The sequence below is a fragment of the Hippocampus zosterae genome, chromosome 16, assembly GCF_025434085.1.
Source record: "Hippocampus zosterae strain Florida chromosome 16, ASM2543408v3, whole genome shotgun sequence".
Lineage (NCBI taxonomy): Eukaryota > Metazoa > Chordata > Actinopteri > Syngnathiformes > Syngnathidae > Hippocampus > Hippocampus zosterae.
The window spans coordinates 14,820,148-14,842,611 of record NC_067466.1 but is presented as its reverse complement, the minus strand read 5'-3'; the positions used below and the strand labels follow the sequence as shown (position 1 = coordinate 14,842,611).

General features: G+C 44.7%; 4 protein-coding genes across 6 annotated transcripts; 3 read left to right on the top strand and 1 right to left on the bottom strand.

Moving 5' to 3' along the window:
• Positions 1-112: 112 nt before the first annotated feature.
• mks1 (MKS transition zone complex subunit 1) lies at positions 113-4,593 on the bottom strand. Of its 2 annotated transcripts, none has more exons than XM_052046442.1 (18): positions 4,205-4,593; positions 3,722-3,843; positions 3,589-3,641; positions 3,348-3,515; positions 3,150-3,250; positions 2,944-3,072; positions 2,480-2,584; positions 2,288-2,396; positions 2,116-2,172; positions 1,609-1,651; positions 1,454-1,516; positions 1,307-1,377; positions 1,162-1,231; positions 971-1,078; positions 738-871; positions 572-654; positions 407-504; positions 113-311 (listed from the first exon to the last, which is right to left on the bottom strand). In XM_052046442.1, exons 1-18 carry the CDS (start codon positions 4,279-4,281, stop codon positions 220-222), a joined length of 1,683 nt encoding a protein of 560 aa, XP_051902402.1. In that variant the 5' UTR covers positions 4,282-4,593; the 3' UTR covers positions 113-219. The 2 variants fall into 2 exon arrangements, with proteins under 2 accessions (XP_051902402.1, XP_051902403.1); XM_052046443.1 differs by having other exon boundaries at positions 147-311; positions 3,150-3,247; positions 4,205-4,586.
• A 177-nt stretch (positions 4,594-4,770) lies between these two features.
• On the top strand, positions 4,771-10,811 carry zw10 (zw10 kinetochore protein). 2 transcript variants are annotated; one of them, XM_052048103.1, is made up of 16 exons: positions 4,771-5,007; positions 5,751-5,885; positions 5,974-6,075; positions 6,207-6,284; positions 6,399-6,558; positions 6,839-6,991; positions 7,230-7,427; positions 7,826-7,962; positions 8,045-8,227; positions 8,403-8,632; positions 8,843-8,914; positions 9,091-9,260; positions 9,544-9,674; positions 9,755-9,886; positions 9,994-10,196; positions 10,392-10,811. In XM_052048103.1, exons 1-16 carry the CDS (start codon positions 4,903-4,905, stop codon positions 10,510-10,512), a joined length of 2,310 nt encoding a protein of 769 aa, XP_051904063.1. In that variant the 5' UTR covers positions 4,771-4,902; the 3' UTR covers positions 10,513-10,811. The 2 variants fall into 2 exon arrangements, with proteins under 2 accessions (XP_051904063.1, XP_051904064.1); XM_052048104.1 differs by lacking the exon at positions 5,751-5,885.
• A 517-nt stretch (positions 10,812-11,328) lies between these two features.
• pom121 (POM121 transmembrane nucleoporin) lies at positions 11,329-18,596 on the top strand. The gene is made up of 13 exons (XM_052048102.1): positions 11,329-11,933; positions 12,473-12,679; positions 12,791-12,940; positions 13,257-13,337; positions 13,413-13,584; positions 13,862-13,950; positions 14,041-14,120; positions 14,200-14,321; positions 14,413-14,512; positions 14,690-14,938; positions 15,099-16,619; positions 17,084-17,188; positions 17,592-18,596. Exons 1-13 carry the CDS (start codon positions 11,389-11,391, stop codon positions 17,684-17,686), a joined length of 3,516 nt encoding a protein of 1,171 aa, XP_051904062.1. The 5' UTR covers positions 11,329-11,388; the 3' UTR covers positions 17,687-18,596.
• A 615-nt stretch (positions 18,597-19,211) lies between these two features.
• tbl2 (transducin beta like 2) lies at positions 19,212-22,202 on the top strand. The gene is made up of 7 exons (XM_052048101.1): positions 19,212-19,407; positions 20,210-20,334; positions 20,488-20,672; positions 20,888-21,039; positions 21,129-21,255; positions 21,329-21,481; positions 21,671-22,202. Exons 1-7 carry the CDS (start codon positions 19,281-19,283, stop codon positions 22,128-22,130), a joined length of 1,329 nt encoding a protein of 442 aa, XP_051904061.1. The 5' UTR covers positions 19,212-19,280; the 3' UTR covers positions 22,131-22,202.
• The last annotated feature ends 262 nt before the right edge of the window (positions 22,203-22,464 follow it).

Genomic DNA, 22,464 nt, shown 5'->3' with positions numbered 1-22,464 from the left:
ATTCATCAGTCATTCATGAGTGATGTAATTTCAATCTCAAGGTGAGCACCAAATGAAATTCAAACCAACTTTCCATTATTTTTTTTAATCATCCGTGGTCATATTTGACACATACAAAAACATATCATTTAAAAATGCAAAACTGCATCAAACACAGTACAGTACTATAAAGGTTCTATATAATTTTAAAATGGCAAATAATATAAACTTTTCTGTGGATCATATTTGGATTTGAGAGACGGAGGCGATGAAGTCGATGGGAAGACTTTCTCTAACTTCTTGCATTTTTCTTCTGGCTCGTTGAAACGCCTCTGGTGGAATCAAATAGGCCACATCAGCAAAATGTTGCACATTATAATATTAGACTGTGATCAGACACTTCCACTGATAAGAGTCCTCTGCTCACCCATGGTGCTTAAGAGAGTATCATGATGATTAAATCCTTGGGCCTGGTCGAAAGCATTCTGCCTCCTTCTCCTTGCTGAAGTGGAATCCACAAAAGCCCTAGAGACCAACAAAGCAAAATGATTCAGAAAAGTTTCTTTCAGAACTCTGTAAAATAAGCACTTACCTCGACTGCTGGATGCAGTGAAGATTAAATTTTACGCTTCCTGAGCTTTTGGTGCAAAAGCCAAAGCGACTTAGCCTCTCTCCCTACGGTCATTAAAAAAAAAAAAAGTGTTGAAATGTTCATAACTTGTCTGTGTAGATATGTGTGTCAACATTTTCAGGAATACCTTAAAATGTCCCGGTATCCTAACGTAGCTGAGGTCCTCCAGTTCCGGGGAACCTCCGATGAAGAAGCGCCTTAGGGCTGAGACCGTGCCTGTCTGAAGGGGTCTCCATGTGTGACACGTCAGGATGTGTTTACCTGCGGAGCACATATTTTTAGATTATCACTAACATTACATCATCTCACTTTGAACTGACTGTAACATAAGACACATTTTACATCCCAATATGAACTTACCAGGTGTGGAGGGAAAGAGTAGGTAGCCATAGCCTTCGGTTCGATATCGTTGCCACGAGTCCTGTGAAACAACTTTGAAATACAACACCGGCCACTGGGGACCTGATTCTGCAATTATGACAGGAAACGGTGTTGAGTTTCTTGATTGTGAAGTCCCATGCGTGCAACCAAAACATGTCCCCGACACTCACCCTCACTCTCTTTCTCACTCATGAAGAAGACCTCAAAGGTGAAAGGGTAGCAGAAATATGCCACATTGTCCTGTTGGCACAGTTTGAGAAAATGTCAGCGTCTGCGGTGTGCTGAAATTTGTCTACTAGCTTGTTAAGTACAGACCTTCCCTAATGATTTGGTACGAGAGGTGTGCGTGACTCCAGATTGGGATTGCATTGGCAAGCTGGACCAGTCTAGTTTGCAAGAAATAAACAGTTATTTTCAAGGCCATGTGTCAAGACCTCAGCGTAGAAAGTGATCGCAACTTACTATTTGGCAGCTCCAAGATGAAGTGAACGTATAAATTATCATATTCAAAGCCATTGGCGGAAACTGGAGAGACAAGACAGAAGAAGACAGGGCCTTCAATTTTAAAGTACACTTTAGAAACTCGAACAGTCAATAATGAGCTGAGCCTTCTTTACCGATCTCTCCGTTCATCAAGTAGCGCAGAACACCTGGAGGAGGCTACAAGAAAATATTGTTAAACGTCAAAATCTTTCATGGCTAGGCAAAGCTAAAAAGTCACATTTTAACAGTGAACGAATCACAAAATCTGCCCACACACATATCATACGAAATCACACACAACACATAATTACCCACTAATACTAATTTCTATTAACAGGTCAACAATTGTTTCAGTCCTTATAGTAACAACATTTTTTTAACCCGTTCCCCCGCTTGTTGCTAGGCAGAGTTGGCAAAAAGCATCACCCAGCGATAGAAAATATTATTTTCATTTTGTTGTTGTTGTTTTTTTTTTTTTTAACAGATCACCATTGGCTGAATGTGGTGGGGCACTGCCATACTGTTAGCCCTAATCCAAAATCAACGTCTGCTTGTTTTGGACTGATGGTCAGAAGGTCATAGGGAAACAAGCAAAACAAACAAACATCCAATACTTATACATAGTATTTCAAATGACATACCATTTCAAAGTCCTGTCCGACGAGGCTATTTGGAAACTCCCTGTGCCTCACATACAGCTACATATTCAAAACAGAGCAAATTGAGTGTGTTAATGTCATTAAAAAAATTCTACATGGCTACCATAACGTTAAGTTGTCTCAGGGCATATTCTGGAAGAAAATGTGTACACACATCTTTGTATAAGTGCTGCTCTCTTTCTTTTTCCTCGGATTTCATAGTTGCTGATACATTTTCGATGGTGAGATTCCAGATCTCTTTGTTGGTCCCAGTGGTGGCTATCCTGCAACAATCATAACAAACGTGAGTGTTAACATCGTCATTTCACATATTGACTTATCGTGTCTTCAGTGTACCGTTACTTGCCTGTAGGGCTCTTTGCCCTTGTTGAAATCAGGTTTCACTATGATGGTCCCATTGCCGTCTGTTTTGACAGTGAACAGCAAAAATTCATTCTCCTTCTGACCCAACCTGAGAAGAAAAATATATATGATGAGAACATATATCACTACTGACATACCCAGCCCAAGCTACATTTAGGTCTAGATGTATGGGATCTAAGACTGTCCAGATTTAATCAAAATTGCTGGTAAATTTGAAATAGATCTGGATGGAAAAAAAAAAACAGATCATCAGTTTGTCTAACTTCACATATGCACAAGCAACTGTAAAATATCAATGCCTTACCAAGAGTCACTTTTCAATGATATTCTAACTTAGCGTAATGTACCTATATGTTCGCATTTGTTATGCTGTGACCACTTTTCATTCAATTTCGAGGGAATATCGTGTGTGTGTGTGTGTGTGTGTGTGTGTGTGGCTGGTTTTACCTTCCAGGAGGCCCCAGGTCTCCCATGACATGCATTGTCTGCATGACGTTGTTCACCTCATGGCTGTTCCTCTTGAACTCATCGCTCGGCTCCCAGTTGATGATCTTGGACTTGGGGAAACTGGAGTCCCTGTGAGAAAACAACAAAAGCACCTTCACACATACACTGTCTTTGTAGAGGGATGAGAGGCGGAGCTTCACACCCACATGGTTCGCCTGTCCTGCCTTCGATGTCGCACCGTGGCCATCCTTTCTGCCAGGAAGGTGGGCTTGGTCTTGGCTGTGTTGAGCAAATCACTGTCTTGCTGCTTTCAAGGTGAGGGGGAAAAAACATTAAATTACTTTTTTTGTGGTAAGCAATATTATTCCTGAGTGTTAATTATTTGGAAAAGTGGTGCAACCCACCAGCTGCTGCAGTGAATGACAGTTGGTATAGCGATCATAATCTGTGTAGGTAAAAATCCTGCGGTTTTGCCGGCCCTTGGTTTTAGTCAGGGCCGTGACCTCTTTGTTGTACTGCCGGTCCAGAGGGCTCTGACACGCCGTCTCGTTTTGGAAGAGCTCCATTTCATACTGCGGATAAACACGTTTGTCAGAAACACTCAATAATTGTGGCGTCGTTTTCGCTGTGAAGGGGAGTGCTTACCTGACTGAAAAGCTTTTCCTGCCAGCCGATGATGACGTCCTCCTCGTTATCACCTGGTTACAAAAACAACATGTCAGGATGTCATCTATTCGAAGAATTTTGTGGCCACCATACATGATACACTTTCTCTCACCAGGCTGGGCTTGCGAGGTGAGGGGTACCAGTTCAATGACTCCTCCATCGTGCTGGGACAGAACTTGTTGCTGGAGTTGCTGGGAGAGAGACGCTGTCGTGGTCACCCTCTTTAAGGACACCCTTTAATTGGACATAAATAGATGAAACTAAAATGTACTGCATTTCACTTTTACAGGTGAACTTCATTTGACCTTCTCTAAAGCACATGTCCACTTTTGAGCGTTTCAGTACTTTTTGCACACTGTAACTTTGCTTTCTGTGAATCCGCAAGTCTCTCTTTTTGATCTCATGTCAAAATGCAAATATGATGAATAGGACCTAATGTATTTTTCTCGTGCATTCATCCTAAAATCTCGTGCATTCATCCTAAAATTTACCTAAGGCCTAATATCCTCAACTTTTTGTGAATAAGGCATGCTGCTGCTAATCCTGATAACACGGGCCTCGTAACACACAATTTAACGTTCACACGAATACTAACCTTATCCGTAGGTTTTTGATAGCATCCAGAGACCGGTAGACAGCCTCTCCAATGTCACTGTTACACCAGTCTGACATGACGGATAATTCATAAATATTAGCACGATGTTATCGATATTTACTTCATTCACAGTCTATTTTCCTGAGCACGCACCGACACAACTGGGTTATTTCTTAAACAACTGAGCTAGGTAAGTCACCGAGCTGGCTAAATTTTCCACCCAAAACGATGAAGACCAATTGAGCAATTAGTAAACGAAGGTAAAAGCTAGTGTAAATCACCAGCAGTTTCCATAGTGACGAGCAAATAGTCTTCCTCTGTTTTGGTTTACCCTATGTCAGAATCAATACTGCCACCTATTGAACGATATATTTAACAGCTTCTTTTTTTTTAACAAAATATTGGATAGTTCGTGCTAAGACTTATTTCTTTACCAACACAATTGTTAAACTTGGGTATACGGTTTTCTATAAATCACGTTTTATGTATCCATATTAAATGTAAATTAGAGGCGGAAGCGGTTCATGTTGCGATCAAATGAGAAACGACTAAGAGAGGAAAAGGCGGGGCTTTTACTTTGACTCGCTGCGTGGCCAATCAAACGCTGGGCGCGCGCTGTGCTGATCTGTCATAGTTTTAGTTTAAAAAAAATATATTGGATTTGGTTTTTTTTTCTTCACATAACCTTGCGTTCCGGAATGTCGTCGTTTGTCACCGAAGTCCTCGCCAGTTCTGGCAAACTGGAGAAAGAGGACCTGTCCAGTAAAATCAGCAAAATGTCGCGCAAGATAGAAGATACGAAGGTAAAGCGCCACGCTAGCCAAATCGTTAGCTAACGTAATGCTAAGTTGCTAAAAGTTTGGGGGAGTATTCAGTGATAACTTTCGCGTTAAGAAAATGTGCCCCTGCTCCTGTTTTACCATAAATATCACGACCTATCAATTACATATGTACACGTTCTTTACAGCGATTAACAATGTGATCTGTTGACAAGGTAATATGATGTTGCCATCATATTATGCTTTCTATATGCAACTCGAATGCGAAGCCTTTTTTTTAAAACCATGACTACGTATAAGTTGCCAAGAATGCATTTGTTTTAAAGAGGTTCAGAGCTACATCTAGATTATCTGACTCACATACAGCCCACACATCTGTCTTATTCTGGTCTCACAATTTGGTTGGTCATTCAACACAACAAGACCAATACATCTGGATCCAATGAGACATAGGCGTCAAACTCAGGTCCTGGAGGGCCGCTGTCCTGCATGTTTTCCAAGTCTCCCTGTTGCAACACACCTGCTTCAAATGATCAGATCATCACCAAGCTCTGCGGAAGCCTGATATTACTGAACCTGTTTATTTGAATCAAAACGGGTGTCTTGCAACAGGGCAGGACAGTGGCCCTCCAGGACCGGAGTTTGACACCTATGCAATGAGACAACTGAGACCAAAAGAATCATGACAAATAATAGTTTGAGGTTGTGCATGAAATAATTTGGCTTCATTTTCTCCCATTGCAAAGTATTTTACCTCTATTTCACAGGAAGAAGTATGTGGCATGATGAACAAGCGATATAGTGACTTCCTGCCAAGTCTGCAAGCATCTGAGGACCTGATGGTCCAGGTTGACGAGGTCTCCAAAGAGATGGACGACCTCAAAAATTTCATTGAGACAAGTGTATATATATATATACATGAAATCAGGTTGGAATAATTAAAAACACTGGCCATTGCACTCTAACATTGTCACTGTTTTTTAAAAACAGGTTCAACAAAATATTGACTCTGCCGTGGCTGAGTATACAAAGTTGAAGCTGCAGCTGGAGAAAAACACAATTATCATCACTATTCTCGGACACCTCAAAGATGTAAGTAGCACACTGTGTCACTAAACAAAATTTGGTAGAATATTTCCAAATATTACTCAAATACAAATCTCAAAGGGCTGAAAAAAAACAATCCACTAGTTCTTGACACACACAATGTCTCCACCTTTTAGTTTCACAATGCAATGGAGAAATTCAACAAAGCCCTTCAAGAAAAGAAGTATGTGAATGCCGCTAACCAGCTGAAAAGCGTACGTAATACTACTAAACTAAATGCACTCTTCAACCTTCAACCAATCCACTGACATCCTACACAAGATTACTAAATCAAAATCGCTTGTCATAGTCATTCTTGTTTCCCCCAGGCAAGGGCAAGCGTGGAATCTCTCAAAGGCTGGAAAACGATGCAGCTTCCGATTATTAGCACGCTTAGCTCGGAGTTGACAGTACAGAAGGAAAACCTGATGTATCATCTGGGAGATGAATGGAAGCGCCTCATCATCTGGAAATTACCGTCGTTAAAGGGTGAGAAACAAACAACAGATTGGTTAGAGTATTTCAACCACATCCTGATAAAAAGGATACATATAAGTTGTATTTTTTTATTTATTTTTGCATGAGAACGATTAATTGCAATTCCATTCATTTCAACGGGAGACCTTACCTTAATTTGCGAACATTATATGTTCCAAATGGGTTATGAGTTAATACACTACTGTCCTGATGAGATAGTGCTTTGATACCATATTGTGATACATTTCAGAAAGACACCCCCCCCCCCCCTCTTTTTAACTTGTACCAGCAGGACCTGGAGGCGTGGACTCCTTCTTGAAGGTGGAGCTGTGCCTATGCCGTTCACCCGAAAAGGACAGTGAACCAGAACCACCTGCTGAGCTGCGCAGCGTCCTCCAAGCTTTGGCCATCCAGGGAGACCTTCAGCACAAGATGAAACTCTTCAGTGAGAAAGCAAAGAGCAATACAAACAATCACCATGTCTTTGATATAGTCTATACCTCAAAGGTCAACCACCAATTCGGGTGGCAATACATTTCCCCCCCATTGCTCATGCCAGCAGAAGGAGCTGATCCGTCAGTCTGTGTCATTATTCACTGCTCCTTTTTTTTTTGCCTTTATTTCTGTAGCACTTAAAAAAAAAATCTAAGATGGCAATTGAACCCGCTGCTGCTGTGTTTCAGGTCAGGTGCTCTTGAAGTACATGTTGAAGCCGGTGGTGATGCACCCATTTCTGTCGGTGTTGGTGTCTGAGCAGCAGGGAAAGGGGATCGTCCTGACCTTCGAGCAACTGAAGGGGTCTCAAAAGGAGCGCGCCGCTCCGTCGCAGGTCTATAGCAAATTGCTCTTGCTGCTCAAGACGCTTCACTCAAACTTACTAAGTAAGTCACGCGCTGGAAAAACTAGCATGGCTCGCAGTAGAGGATAGACACCCGCCAATACGTATTTGGATCAGCAGTAAAACTATAATGCACTCAACAATATATTTTTTTTGTTTCAGAAAATGTTGACATCTAATCATAAAAATATATTTGTGTCAAATACACAAAGGTTTGATGTGGAAGCATGAATACATTATAATATGAAACGTTACTTTCAAAGTAGTAGTATAAAATGGTTTGCTTAAGTTAACATGTGTAGAAAATGTGTTTACAATAAATGGATAACGGCACTTTGTTATTTTGTGGAAAACCAAATCCTGCAAAGATCTCCTTCTCCCAAATCTGCACCATCGTTGAATATGCTCCTTATGCCCGTTTTGTTTCTGTTTTTCCTCTAGATGTGACAATTAACGATAAAAAGCTGTCGACCATCTTTGGAGAGCTGATATGGGAGGAGCTATCACAATGCATCATCCACGAGTGCCTGCTCTACTCCATCCCTACCAACAGCAGCCAACTGGAAAAATACAACATCGTACGCCATCGTTACTCTCCTTTTTTCCCCATCTCAGATTCCCCTCGCAACTCGTCATGCGACCTGTATTTATTTGTGACAGGTTATCATGGCGACGGAAGAATTTGAGACGGCTCTTAAGGAGATGGAGTTTCTGCAGAGTGAGTCTACAGACCTGCTGAAATACGCCAGAGACGTTAACTGTCACTTCGCCAGCAAGAAATGCAAGGATGTCATCGTGGCGGCACGCAAACTCATGACGTCTGAAATGCACAACACCATCAAGGTACGACACATTGGACGCTTTAGATTTGTACGTCACACACTGGGTTCTGTGAACCGTTGCTAGGGGATCTGCAATTTGTACTAAATGATTGAGGTATCATTTAAAATGCATATACCCACAGGGAGGACCATATATTAATTCGATTATTAAAACCATTTCATTTTATTCCATTAAGATCACGCCTGAGTCCAAGCTACATCTCTCCAAGCTTCCTGTTCCTGAGTCGTGTTCGCTGGTGAAGCAGGAAGCCCTGAGCGAGCCGGCGGCCACTACGTTGGAGAACGCCAGTCAGCTGTCGGCATGGAGCATGTGTCTGCCAGCGTGTCGCATCAGCGAGTCGGTGCAGCAGCTGATGGAGCTGGCTCTCAACACGCTGGGCGAGGCTATCAAAAGTTCTGCACAATGGTGTGTTCTGACCGTCGCTCCTTCCAACTGCAACATTGTGATTGCGTCAGCAATTCATATTGTTGTTAAACAATGAGTATCTGGTCAGTGTTGTCACATTTTCCCACTTCGAAATGAAACATTTTACTCTGTTTGCAGTTCAAAATTGTCCCGTGTAAATCACCTCTATGAAAAGGTGTTCAAGTATCTTTTTTTTTTTCCTCCCTCCAGTGCTTCCCAGCTTTTCTTCACCGTCCGAAATATCTTCCAACTCTTCTACGATGTTGTGCCGACATATCACAAGTATGATTTATTCCTTGCACTTCTCAAATTTGGGTTTACCAGAAAGAAACCAAAGTACAATTGTCATAGATTTCAGGTGATTTTAAGGAAAAATACTGTATCAGGATATGAATTGACCTGTATCAGGATGTCAATTTTTGTCTATATTGCACACCTGTTATCTTTTCTCTCCCTAGAGAGAACCTTCTCAAGTTTCCCCACCTGGCGGCCATCCAGCACAACAACTGCATGTACCTTGCCCACCACCTCCTCACCCTGGGCCACCATTTTAGACCCCACCTGCCGCAGCCACTCAGCCAGGGTGTGGTCACCTTTGTCGACATGGTGCCAGCATTCAGGAAATTAGGTAACGCTGTCTTGACATTTGAAGGAGACACAGAGGTCCACTTAAAATGTGTTTAGCTTTGTTACTGTGGTGGATGTTGAAGGATCAGAAGTAATTGACACTGCTGCTTGCATTTTTTAACACATCTTGCAACAAAGACAGTGAGGGTTCTGTTGAAAAACAGTGGTCCTAAAACACTTCCCTGAGGTACTACACTCAAAAAAAAATGTGTCCCAGCTACTTCCTCCCTCTGGCTGCCTCTGGTCTAAATGCCACTTTCCTTTTTTGTTTGCATGTTATCTAGGCGCTCAGTGCTTTCTGACACAGCTGAGCATCCAGAGGGTAGAGCTGTTGGAGCGACTCTCCACCGCTCAAAACTTCTGCAACCTGGATGACCCTGACAACTACACAGCAGCCAGCAAGGCCGTGAGGCAGGTGCGTGGGGAGAAGGAAGGGGTCTTCGGCTTTTTAGTCTTTCCCTCGTAGTAACACTGTGTCCACGTGGTTGTCTGCAGGTGATCCATCAGTTAAAGCAGCTGGGGACGGTGTGGCAGGATGTCCTACCGGTCGGTATCTACTGCAAAGCCATGGGGAACCTCCTGAACACGGCCATCATGGAAATCATTGCCAAGATCATGATCCTGGAGGTTCGTTGTTCTCTGTCCATTTTTGACGACCTTGAGCTAATTCCCAGTTGACGAGTCGTGGATGCTGCCTCGAAAGGTTTCAGTTTTTTTTTTTTCTGCGACTCCAGGATATCTCTTCGGAGGATGGCGAGCACCTGCACACGCTCTGCAAGACGGTCATCGAGGAGGGCCCGCTGGTCTTCGTACCACTGACTGACGAGCACAAGAACAAGAAGTATCAGGAGGAGGTGCCACTTTATGTCAAAAAGTGGAGCACCTTCAAGGAGCTGGTCATCATCCTGCGTGCCAACCTCCAGGAGATTGTTGACAGGTACAGACTTGACAAATCCCAATGAACAAATCAGACCATGTGAACATGCGAAGTGAAACAAGCAAGAGGCTACTCGCCTTCAACACCTTCCAAGTCTATCATCCCATTGAACCGAGAAACATGAGAACTCCCCTGCCTTTCCTCGATGGTCTCTCCTTTGTGGATCACTACAATACGTATTATTTCTCTCCTCAGGTGGGCAGACAGTAAAGGTCCTCTGGCGTTGGAGTTCACAAGCACAGAGGTGAAGAGTTTAATCCGAGCCTTGTTCCAAAACACGGAGAGAAGAGCCCTGGCGATGACCAAAATCAAATAAAGATTTGGAGGAGGAAACGGCCACAATGAAAGACTGAAACACGTTTTTTAAACCTTCATTTCCCTTCTCTGTCCGACTTCTACAGACTAAGCCACAATATTAGGCACATCTGAACCCAAATTCTGAAATGTGATCTTTGGGGGGGGGCATCTTTGGCCCCATCTTGTGGCTCTAATTTGATATGCTAAAAAAAATGATCACGCCTGACGAAAAACAACCAAAGACAAAGACGGAAGGCATGAAATTCGAGCTGTCAATTGTTTCTCCCGCACAGAAGAATAAACTTCAAATTGATACCAGGTCATGTGATAGTAGCACGTCATTACAAATTAGGTGCTTTTCTGGAGTTACGATAGTAAGAGGTCAGCACATGGTCGCATGGGTTATGCTTCTCAAGAATGTGTCTCTGATTACTGCTCCAAAAGATGATTTATATCCAAATCATTTCACATAAAGGTTTTAAAAAGACAGCTGGGATAGGCTCCAGCACCCCCCGCAACCCTAGTGAGGATCAAGCGGCTCGGAATATGAGCTTTTGGAGTTAGGTTCAGATGTATTTATTTTGGTATGGTGAAATGTCTGTACAGAAGGAAGGAAAGTCAAACAGTCTTTTGAGAACTGTAGTTTATTTTGTTATACATCATGACATTTTTTTCATCTAATTGGCAAATACTCCATACGTTAAAATAATAATAAAACGAAAATGAAGCATTTAAAAGATGGCGCCAAAAAAATGTTGATTGGTTGACTGTTGTCAGTGTAATACCAACTTCTTTCAATGGTTGGCGGTGCCGTACCAAACGTCAAAGTCAAACACCCAGTGGCCGATGCAGAAGAAGCAATAGTGGAGAGCAGCATGATGGGCGCGCTGCCGCCATGTTACCTAGAGAGAAAAAAATAGTGCTTCTTTCTGCATTAGGCATAGCTAGTCTCTCCCTTTATTTCATCCCCTCTTTTATATACATTGTTTTAACTCTCGCCCTTTGTGGAGGTGCGTCCCTTCTGCGCCGCAGAACGCCGCTTCCCGCCAGATTAGGCCTCAATCCTCGGGCTGGATTTAATGCTCGGACTGGCTACCTGCGCCGCTTTTGGGACTGGTGGGTGAGCGACGTGTCCGTGGTGTCGCGGCGGTGGACCAAGACCGACGTCGGCAGACGTGAGCCACGCGGGTCGTCACTGGAGGCTTTCAGACAAAGACAGACCGACGCTGCGATCTATCGAGGGGGGCACTTGGCGAGCGACACGTTTCTTTTTAGCCCCGGGGACTTTCTTATGGGGAGCTACATTGGCAAACCGGAAGGTCCGACTGGCGATTTTGGGAGCCCCAGAGTGGTCCGCAACCCCTGTGAGCAACTGCGGGAAAAGTTATCCAGACCCAACCATGCTGTCTGTACCCCGAACCGGAGGCTGTCATTTGCCGGGTATGTCTGTTTCAATGAACTACAGTGCCCTCGCCGGACACTATTCAGTACACCTCGTATACAAGACGAAAGCTGCCCCTAAATTTTTGCTTATTGTTGGTGTACAACTGCAGTATAAAGTACCGGGAGCGATATCTCTTATTCTGATCCTCTCCGTTAGTTTAAAAAAACTTACCAAAGCTGCACATCCCTAATCGTGGCAGTTCTTTTTCTTTTCTTTTTTTTTGAGATACAGTACACGTTTATGAAGCTCTATGTAAAATTTTGATTTTGTGGATCAGTGTTTAGAGACATTGTTGTAATTTCTGACCACTTCTAATCGGAGTGTTTTTGTGGATCAGGTGTTCCAGCAAATCTCCCTAAGACCACACAGTCGTAGCTCTCCGCCACAAACGGAGATGGATGAACTTAAACCCAAAGATATTTTGTTCTTAGAAAAAAATAAACAATAAAATTGGACGAATGAAGTGAAATTGCATGGCATAATGTCAAATATTTTTAAGTAAAGAGTGATTAATTCCATTCCTTCATTGTTTCAGGGAGCAGTCGGGCCCAATGGGACACTTCACTATCACACCACAGCGGCACTATCCCCTTCATCAGCCGGGCACCTCCTCGTTGGGGGTCCTGCCGCCCGTCAGGTGGGACGGCTTCAGGAAGAAGAGCATCCTCACGCCTCGAAATTCACCGGCGACTCAGAGTCCCGTCACTGTCAAGATCGCCCGGCCCGACCACAACAGCGCCAGGTTTTATTCACCATTTTTTACGATTACATTCATGGACAGGAACTAGGAAAACATTTGCTGTGTAAGTCATTACTGACTGTTACTGATTTTTTTTTCCCCCCCTCTCTTTAGTTTGGAGCACCTAACTTGCGCCGCGGTGCCCAGGGCCCCCGTGGACCCCTGTTCCAGAGAGAGCGTCCTCAAGGTGTTGAAGGATAGCCGCAAGAGAGAGGTCGATGATGCAGACAGAAGCTTTAATGCTGAGCAGAGAAGCAAGAGAAGGTAAACAGAACTTTACACTAAGCAGTTACGCTAAACTTGCTACTAAGGGTCGTTCTAACTAATTGTCATGGCGACTTAAACATAAAATGACAAAATAATACAACACTACACATAAAACAGACAGTTGTGCCAACGTAACCACTTTTCCTCCATTCACTTTGTTGTTTGAAGCAGTAATAGAGGAAAGAGGAGCGAATTAAAGTGTCCTTTTCACCAGTGGCTCAAAGACGTCATGCTGAAATGTGCACGTAGCATAGGTGTGCAAAGTCGTTATCATTTTGTGGGGAAATGCACATGCTTTGAATCTGTCCCGCAGGCGTAATGACAGTGGAGGAAGCGCTCATTCAGCTTTTGAGCCCCTCTTGCCCAATGGAGCGCCATCACAACTGGTCCCAAAGTGAGTCTACGACACCTTTTGCTTTTTTCGATTGTTGTTTCACAGCACTGTTTGACCCTTCATTTATTTATCTAGGCCCGGAAGCCTAAAACGAGGGATGATCTCAGTGGCAGAGGACTCTACCTTCAAGAGGTCCCGCACGTCCTCCATCAGCTCTACCAGTGGAGGTCATGCACCGAGAGGGACGCTGGGTTCCAAGAGAAACCCCATCCAAAGTTCTTACAGCTCTACAGTGGGCCTCATGCAAGTAATGACTTAACACCAAACATTTTTCTGTGTCCTCTTCAGAGCTGCAGCTTTCAAATATTATGAGAATCAATGTAGATTTAAATTTGGACTGACACCGTCATTGTTTCCCTGCTGCTTTTTCATGAATCAAAAATATGATTATTTTTTTTAGTTTGATATGGTTTCTAACCATCATTTCTTTAACTGTGGATGTATCCATTTAAAATCTACAAAATGGCTTTGATCAACGTGGCGGAAGCAAATTTAACTGTTAATCATACGCTTGCATTTGAAAGTTTAAGAAGCCATCTGCGCCGAGCTCGCCGATTTCCAGCCCGGGTTCGTCTCGGTCCCAGACACCAGATGGAGTCGCCAAGAAACAGAGGTGCGTATACACGTTTCAGCCTCCACGTTTAAGTGAATGTGAATCTGATTCTGATGTAACAATTTATAAACGGCCCTTTTCTTTAACCAGAGAGGATGACGGCCTTTCCCCCAGCTCGGCGTCCTCGGTGCGATCAGAAAGAGCCACATCGGACAAAGCACCTGACACATGTAAGTGTTCACCATCTCTGCTCTGGGGTCATGCCTCTTGAAAGCGTACTTCGGATTCAATGTTTCATTTTTCTTGTAGCCAAACAGACTCCAGTCCTCAAGGTCCCAGTCACAACCTCAACAAACTCCGCCGGTAGCGGTGGAAAGCGAAAACGTAAGATCCAGCTGGTTTCCAGCAACCGGGATGACCAAATCTCACTGGTAAGCAAATGACTATGATATTTTAGAGTTTTAAATTGCGTGTATTCCCCCCCTCCCCCCCACGTAACTCTCTGTGTTTATTGATCTGCAGCCCCCGCCACCTGAGCTGGGCTACACTATCACCGTGAAGGATTTGGATGAAGAGAAGAAGGCTGCCATCAGCAAGATTCAAAAGGTCCTGGAGACACCTGGTGAGTTGATAAAGAAGACTTTTAATTCAAGTACCTAAGATTGGATTTACAGTGCCTGTCGAATACCAGACCAGTTTAACATCAATACCAGATTTTTTTTAATGGCAACTTTCTGTGTATATTTCAAGTTTTGAATCCCATCTTAAAACCTAAGCATGTTGGGTTGTCCCTGTATAGTTCCCGAACCCGAGAAGTCCTCCCCCTCATTGACCTCCACCGTGCCCGCCTCGTCGACCGCCAGCACCGTCTCCAACACCCTCACTCTGAGTAGCCTGTTGGCCGCCCCTCTGCCCAAAATCTCCAGCTCTGCCTCCCCGGTCATCAACTTGGATCCCAGTCCCGCCCCGGCAGTCTCTAACCCACTCCTGGTGGCTCTGAAGATGAAAAGTCCTCTGAGCTCTGCCTCTGCTGCCAGCACCACCACAGGTAGGATTCGGCGTCAAAAAACAAATTCAAAGGTTTATCGGTGGAACATGTCTTGGGTATGTTTCCGGGTTTGCTTTGGTTGAAATTAAACTCTTTGATTTCTGATGCATACTACTGCGGAAGTATGTCTTACTTTCTAATTGCGTACTTATGTCAACAGTTCCTGCAATGGGCTTGCTGCAACGCCCCAGTATCTCAAGCCTCAAAACGCCGACCTTAACGGACATCCTGAAGCAATCGCCCACCTCCCAGTCACAGCCCCCTTCTGCCGGCATGGATCAGCCCTCTGCCTTTACTCAGGTCTTGGGACAGGTTTCCAAGGCCACCAGTAGCACTCCGTCACTACCAGCAGGGGGCTTGTTTGGAGCGTCGAGCCAGAACGCCATTCCTGCCGCATCCTCTGCTTCTACCCCCGCCCCGGTCACCACTGCGGCACTCATTCATTCTAACCCTCTGCTGGCCTCTGGGTTCAAACCCATCTTTGCTGTCGCCACCACCGCCTCTACCCCATCATCTATAACAGGCCCCGATCGCAAACCCCCACTCCAAAGCTTCAAGCCAATTTTTGGAAGTAGCTCTCCCGGGGCTGGCTTCACTACACCACCTAATCCAACCTCCACCACAACATCCACAACCATCTCTTGTACCGCAGGGAGCGGCTTTGCGCCGCCACCTTACACAACCTCCACTGCAACATCCGCGACGGTTTCTTTAAATTCTACGATATTTGGTGCCTCAACAAGCAGCACTGTTACCTCGCCTCTCTTCTCCGGATTGACTTCCACTGCAGCGGCTACCACCGGCTCTACCACCAGTTCGACCCCCGCAGCCCAGCCAGATGTAAAATCCATCTTCGGAACTTGGTCGGCGCAACCCTCAGCTAGCACGAGTACCACATCAGCGCCAGCTCCTACGACAGGATTTCAGTTTGGAACCACAGCCGCCACAACTCCCACACCGGCAGCCGCTGTCGCGGCTCCCGCCGTCACAACCTCCGCGAACGCCTTCGCATTTGGAGGCTCACAGCCAACCTCTCAAGTCGCCAGCCAGAAGGTGTTTGCCTTTGGTCAGACCGCAGTCAGTCAGAACACAACCACCACCGCTTCGTTTGGAGGTTTCGCGATTGCCGCCGCGACGCCCGCATCCACAGTCACCGCTGCTAATGCTGCTGCCCCTGCCCCTGCCGCCGCCACCACCACGACGCAGTCAACATTCACTTTTGGAAAGCCGTCATTTCAAGCCCCGGCGCCCCAGTCGACCTTCAGCTCGGCCGCCGCACCTAAACCCTTTACCTTCGGGGGCAGCGCAGCAACAACTGCACCCGTGTCCAACTCTTCGGCGGCGCCTTTCAACTTTGCGGGAGCCGCTGCTGCCGCCACAGCACCATCCAGTTTTGTGACGCCAACCAAACCAGCATTTGGGGGCGGCTCCACCTCCTTCAATTTCGGCGCCGCCACCACCACGCCCTCTGTGGCACCAAGCTTCGGCCAGGCCGCCCAGAGTCAGAGCACGCCGTCCTTCACGTTCGGCAGCACCGCTCCTCAGCAGACCCCCTCGGGCCCTGCGCCACCAGCATCTGGCGGGTTTAACTTTGGCGCCGCCATTTCACAAACGCAGTTCGGAACACCTGTCGCCAATAATCCTGCGCCGCAGATGGGAGGCTTCAATTTTGGGGCTGCGGGTGAGTTAATACTGTCCAACTTGCAATTTGCTTTGATTTGAGTTTTGAAATGGTACAAGAGATGGCAGATGGACAAAACTGGACAAACAAACACCAATACAAAATGAGAACACCCGCAATGAACCGTTTTATAACGCCACGACGACCAACCAGATAGCACACACAACTCCAGCTCCTGGTGTCACTGGGGCCCGCCTACACTATCCTAAATTTCCCCAGTGTGGGACAAATGAAGGATATCTTATAGTTGTAACCTTTGGGTTCACAGCATGTGGTAGTGACAGTTTATAAAACCAATTGAATGTATTACACTCTGATATTTGATATACACACCCTCTGTCTTACTGATTTTTTTTAAAGGCATAGACATGGATTTGGCATTTTTGGGAGTGAGTTTAATATTTCACATCAAATCCAGATTGTTTCCTCACTTGCTCATCCCAACTGTTTTGTGACTTTTCCAGGCACATCCACACCATCTTTCGGTCAGACCCCTGCTGCAGCTGCCGGTCCAATTCCATTTGGAAGTCCCAGTACACCAGTGCAGGGTTTCAACGCTGTTCCTTTTGGTAGGTCATGAATGCAGGAAAGTTGGTCCAGTGCTTGTGGCTCATATTTCTTAAGCTCTCGCCTCTTAAAGCCAAGTACACACAAAGACTGCACTGCGCACATGAGGGGGAAAAATAATCATCTTCAATCTTTATGATTTTCTTCTGACCGTTCTTCGAGCTGAATGACGAGGAAAAATCACTAACACACCCCGCACCACAGGATGGTTGCTCAGAATAATCCTTAAGAATCATCCAACAGTCGGGAAAAAGTTTGAATTCTACCACTCTTACAGATATTCCATTTTTTTATAAGTGTCTTTGCTCATTTATATTGGAAGGGAGAAAAAAAGTACTTAAATCCAGTTGGATGATATATCTGTGTGTGCACTCCGCGTAACAAATGCTTTGTTTTCCCAATCAGGTTCCCCTCCTTCCTTCTCCATTGGGGCGGGCTCAAAGCCAACCGGGGCGCGGCAGAGGTTGCAAGCGCGGAGGCAGCACAACAGGAAGAAGTAACCTCACGCCGGTTGAATTTTTGAGAGGATTTAGGAGTTGCTGTTATGGCTTCCCATTTTCTCCAAACAAGACTGCCACCAAAGCCATACCGGCTTCCCTCGTTGGTGCAGGGTGTAAAAAAAACTGCCTGGATGACTCCCTGTGCTCAGAAGACTGAATCCGCATGTGGTTGAGGGAAAGAACAAATTGAGTGAAATCATATCCACTGTTGTTTTGGACACTCCTGTAGGACGTGATCCAAAGGAGAATGGAGACAAAACAATTTATTTTTTTACGCAGACTGATTCGTACCTTCGCAGACCTTGTCCTTGCAAAGTTTGGACAGATGATGACAGGGTCACGTGAAAACAGAGAAGGATACACAAAGGTGTTGACCAGTTTTCATTTTTTAAATTATTTTTTTAACTGCCGCCTCCCTGTGTACGCGACTGCAACGTCTGCACAAAAAGGACAATTTAGTAGATGGGTTTGATTGCTTCGCCATGGTTTGTGCTTGTTCTTTGCAAACATTCCCAAAAATCCCCCAAGAGATTTTTTTTTATATCCAGTTTTCACCTCACCATGCAATACTGGATAATACATAAACATTTAGTCAATTGTTGCTTCACTTTAAATGGAAGTGCTGCTCAGAGGACTTAATTAAAACGTATTGACAAACCAAAAAGCCGGTTGAGACAAAAAAAAAACAGCTTTTATTTTCTTTGGACTTTTGTTCATTTCACATTAACTGCTATTTTATCCATGATTCTGAATAATTAGTTTATAGAGCAGACACTATCATCTGTCAATCAGATATTCATGAGAATTCTTTTTTGGGGGGGTCTCGTTAAGTGAAACATGTGCAGCTCCCGATGGTCAATGTTGATTTAATAAAAATGGTTGGGTGGATGGATGTTCAGAGCCCAAAACATTCTGTTGTGAATATTTTTTTTCACTTTTATTAGGATCACAGGATGAGGTTTAAAAACAGTATCCTGCCTACAAATATAACTATAATTTGATATGTTGAGTAACTTGTGTCCACTTATTTGTAAATTTGGACATTGGAACTGGTAATTTTGAGGCTTTCTAAAGAATGCAGTGGTTTGATGGATGTTGGAGGGTCATAATTAATGATATGTAAATTGACTAAATTTCATGTCCAAACTGCAGAAGTTAAAATGGCTTCATATTCCATTCCCTGAAGAAATATTTCATCTGCTAGAATTCTGTTATAGTCAACTTTTGAGTACAACGAATGAACTTAAGAAATATTTGCTTTCAAGAGTGATTTTTTTTCATGGCTAATAATGATTTGGATGCGATATTCATGCAGTAAAAGGGAAAATACAAGGCTGTATATTACTGTTCTTCATAATAGTGATACTTGGAGAGCTAGATATTTTTTGTATGCGATACATGGTCCTTAAATTAATTTAGTACAATACAGTATTTTGAATATTTTGTTTCCGTTCAGCACCAGGCCTACAGTGGGCGACAACGCACCCTCGACCTTCCCTCACTGCCGGCTAAACGTCAACAATAAAAATCCCATAATAGCGGCGTGAATCAAATTACGTGGCACAGAGGAAGGAAAAGCAACGCTGGACGAGAGATGGAGCTCGTTGCTTTGGTCGCGTTGTCCTTATTACTGGGCGCTCTGGTGATTTTGGTCGCTTTTGCTGTGGGGAAACGGAAAGCAGAACTACGAGACGAAGCCGGGCAGACGAACAATTGTGCTGGTAGGAGTTGACTAGCGGCTGCATAGTTTTAATGCTAGCGTTAGCGTGGTTCCCTGAACCCTGCTGTGCACACGCCAACTTGATCATCCAGAGTCTTTCTTGCTCATATTCACTGTTTTTTAACGACAATCTTGATTGCATGTTTAAGTCCACACACGAAATATTAAAGAGCTCGTTACTGAAAAGGGCAGAAACGACTGAACCTTGACCATTTGTCATGTAACACTTTGCTTTGGAATCCATCCAAGACGTTGATATAGTCTGTCAATCTTTCACACTCTTTATTGACGAAAAACATCCTGTTGATAATTGGGAAAATGTGACGATACGCCAACAAAAAAAGCATTTACTGAAACAATGACGATCCCCTCTCGGAACACTCAAATTTTATGATAGGTGAGTTTATTTGGACGCAGAGATTATGTTGTATGAATGACGACAGGTGAAGCGAAATTGTATCATATCCAACGGCAACTGTTGAGCCTAGAATCAATATTCAAGAATTCATCTCATCCGTTACTTTTTAAATGTCGACTGCCATCTTGTTGTAACTCCCAAACACTTCTTCATTCCAGTTGGTGGTATAATTTACATTTTATACTGTTGGACAGTCAACAAAACGCCACCCTAAAATCATGTTCTATCCTTAATTTTGTATGCTAAATAATCAATCATTCATTACACTGTCATGGATTAAGGTGATAGGAGACATCAGCAGCGGCAAACGTCATCGCCATTTCGAGAAGTGGTGATGGAGGTAAAAAGGCTGTTGTCACAAATCTCAGAACTGCTGTGGTTCCAGCTGAAGGCATCGCGATGAAGGGACCAGCGGCAAAGAAACCCAAGCAGGAGAAGCAGCAGCGCGGCCGTAAAGACAAATCATCACAACACAACTTCAACCATCCTCTGTTGGCCTCCTCGCTCAAGGTAAACCCAAAAGCTCTCACACCCTTACACCATATAGCGCAGATAACGTGTAGACGACTCACATTGCTCTTCACTGAGTGACGATGAGTCCAGACTCGCTCGACAAAATGGCCACGAGTTTTTACCTCAAGCGCGTTTCATTATATCGCCCAGGGCCACAGTGGAAATGTGACGTGCCTGGATTTCAGTAGCAACGGAAAGTACTTGGCATCGTGTGCTGACGACCGCACCGTGAGAATATGGAGTACGAAAGACTTCCTCGACCGAGAGCACAAGTGTCTGAGGGCCAACGTGGAGCTGGACCATGCTACGCTGGTGCGCTTCAGCCCAGACTCCAGGTTAAGATTAAGATTAAGATATCCTTTATCCATAAGATCCAGGACAAAGAATGTATACAAAGGCCCTCAGAGGTCTCGATAAAAAGTTTCAGACAGAGATCCTGAGGTACCTGCATTAGCCATAGCAGCGGCTAGAAGGTGTAAAAATGACTTGCCTCTGCCCCCCTGCCTCTCACTTCCTATGCTTTGTCCGTGTGTCATTGTTTCGGCTGCAGGGCATTTATCACCTGGCTCGCTTACGGCGACACGATCCGCGTCGTGAAAATGATCAAAAAGCAAGAACGCAGCATGAACTTCAAAGCGGTCACCGATGACTTCCCCATCAAACACAAGGGCAGCATTCTCAACATCGGCATTGCCGAGACTGGTAAGAGACACAAAAAATTTAATTGACCGTTTAAGAAAAAAAATGTCACACCAATGGTAAATGTGATGTCGATGTGCTGTTTTCTGCAGGCAAGTTCATCATGAGCGCCTCAGTTGACACCAACATTAATATTTGGAACCTGAAAGGCGACATACTGGCCTCTATTAACACTAACCAGATGACCAATTCTTACGCTGCCATCTCGCCATGTGGCAGGTTCGTAACCCCGTCCCTCCCCTTAATGTGCGCAAGCAAAGAGGTGGAAATTAAAATCAGGTTACTCTCTCAGGTTTGTGGCATCCTGCGGCTTCACGCCTGATGTCAAGGTGTGGGAGGTGTGCTTCGCAAAGAGCGGCGAGTTTAAGGAGGTGATTCGAGCCTTTGAGCTGAAGGGTCACTCTGCCGGAGTGCACGCATTTGCCTTCTCCAATGACTCTCACAGGTAAAACTTCTTTTTTTTTTTCCTTTCTACATCTACGGTTGTAGACTGACGTCCGGTTAATTGCAGTCCATTCATTTGATTTGCCTGTTCGACTCTGTTGACCTGACTGTGTGCTGGAGCAAACGACTAGCGGTCTTAGGAAGGAATATATGTCATTTAATGTGCTTTTTTTTTTCTTCATGATTTTAGAATGGTGACAGTGTCCAAAGACGGCACATGGAAGTTGTGGAACACAAACGTCGAGTATAAAAAGCAGCAAGACCCATACCTGCTCAAGACTGTCCGCTGCACGTCATCCGACGGCAGCCTGGCGGCGCTTTCGCCCGACGGTCGGGTGATTGCCATCAGCAACGGCTGCGACGTGGCCATGTACGACGCTTCCAGTGGCGAGCTGGAGGAGCAGCTGCTCGGCGTGCACAGCTTCAACATCACGGACCTGCGCTTCGATGTCACCGGGCGCTTTTTGGCGTGCAGCGGGGACAAGGTCATCCGAGTATTCCACAACGCCCCCGGCTACCGGGCGGCCATCAGGGACATGCAGGATATGCTGAAGAAGGCGCAGAATCAAGGCATGAAGCAGAGGCTGCAGCAACAGATCAGCGACGCGCAGAGTGCCCTTGATGCCGCCCTGGCCACTCCCGTCCAATAAGCATGCCTGAACTAAGTGTGATTGCCTTTCCATGGAGTTTTAATTAAAACAATTTTTTTATGCCAAACTGTACAGTTTGTGTGCATTTGTCCCTTGTTAAAAATACTGTCACAGCTTCAAGTTTTTCTGAAATTCCGGTTGGACAGTTCTCTGAACTGTTTGTATTAAGTGTAACTGGCATAATAAACAACATTGGTATACAATATTATAAGTAGGAATTAAACTCAATCGCACAAATCGGTGAGTAAATGATGCCCCACAAAAAGGTTTGTAATTGCTTATAGATGCCACAAACTGTGGCAAACCACTACTTTGTTTTAAACGAAGTTCCTCA

What these genes read in the sequence shown, in the direction of transcription:
- tbl2 (XM_052048101.1), top strand. Translation starts at nt 19,281, where the DNA reads ATGGAGCTCGTTGCTTTGGTCGCGTTGTCCTTATTACTGGGCGCTCTG. An exon ending in CGCTTCAGCCCAGACTCCAG is followed by an intron (nt 20,673 to 20,887) that starts GTTAAGATTAAG and finishes TTTCGGCTGCAG; the next exon opens with GGCATTTATCACCTGGCTCG. An exon ending in CATCGGCATTGCCGAGACTG is followed by an intron (nt 21,040 to 21,128) that starts GTAAGAGACACA and finishes TGTTTTCTGCAG; the next exon opens with GCAAGTTCATCATGAGCGCC.
- zw10 (XM_052048103.1), top strand. Translation starts at nt 4,903, where the DNA reads ATGTCGTCGTTTGTCACCGAAGTCCTCGCCAGTTCTGGCAAACTGGAG. An exon ending in GCACAAGATGAAACTCTTCA is followed by an intron (nt 6,992 to 7,229) that starts GTGAGAAAGCAA and finishes GCTGTGTTTCAG; the next exon opens with GTCAGGTGCTCTTGAAGTAC. An exon ending in AAATGCACAACACCATCAAG is followed by an intron (nt 8,228 to 8,402) that starts GTACGACACATT and finishes TATTCCATTAAG; the next exon opens with ATCACGCCTGAGTCCAAGCT.
- pom121 (XM_052048102.1), top strand. Translation starts at nt 11,389, where the DNA reads ATGTTACCTAGAGAGAAAAAAATAGTGCTTCTTTCTGCATTAGGCATA. An exon ending in CTACAGTGGGCCTCATGCAA is followed by an intron (nt 13,585 to 13,861) that starts GTAATGACTTAA and finishes TGCATTTGAAAG; the next exon opens with TTTAAGAAGCCATCTGCGCC. An exon ending in TTTCAACGCTGTTCCTTTTG is followed by an intron (nt 17,189 to 17,591) that starts GTAGGTCATGAA and finishes TTTCCCAATCAG; the next exon opens with GTTCCCCTCCTTCCTTCTCC.
- mks1 (XM_052046442.1), bottom strand. Translation starts at nt 4,281, where the DNA reads ATGTCAGACTGGTGTAACAGTGACATTGGAGAGGCTGTCTACCGGTCT. An exon ending in CTTGATGAACGGAGAGATCG is followed by an intron (nt 1,517 to 1,608) that starts GTAAAGAAGGCT and finishes TTGTCTCTCCAG; the next exon opens with TTTCCGCCAATGGCTTTGAA. An exon ending in TACTCTCTTAAGCACCATGG is followed by an intron (nt 312 to 406) that starts GTGAGCAGAGGA and finishes TGATTCCACCAG; the next exon opens with AGGCGTTTCAACGAGCCAGA.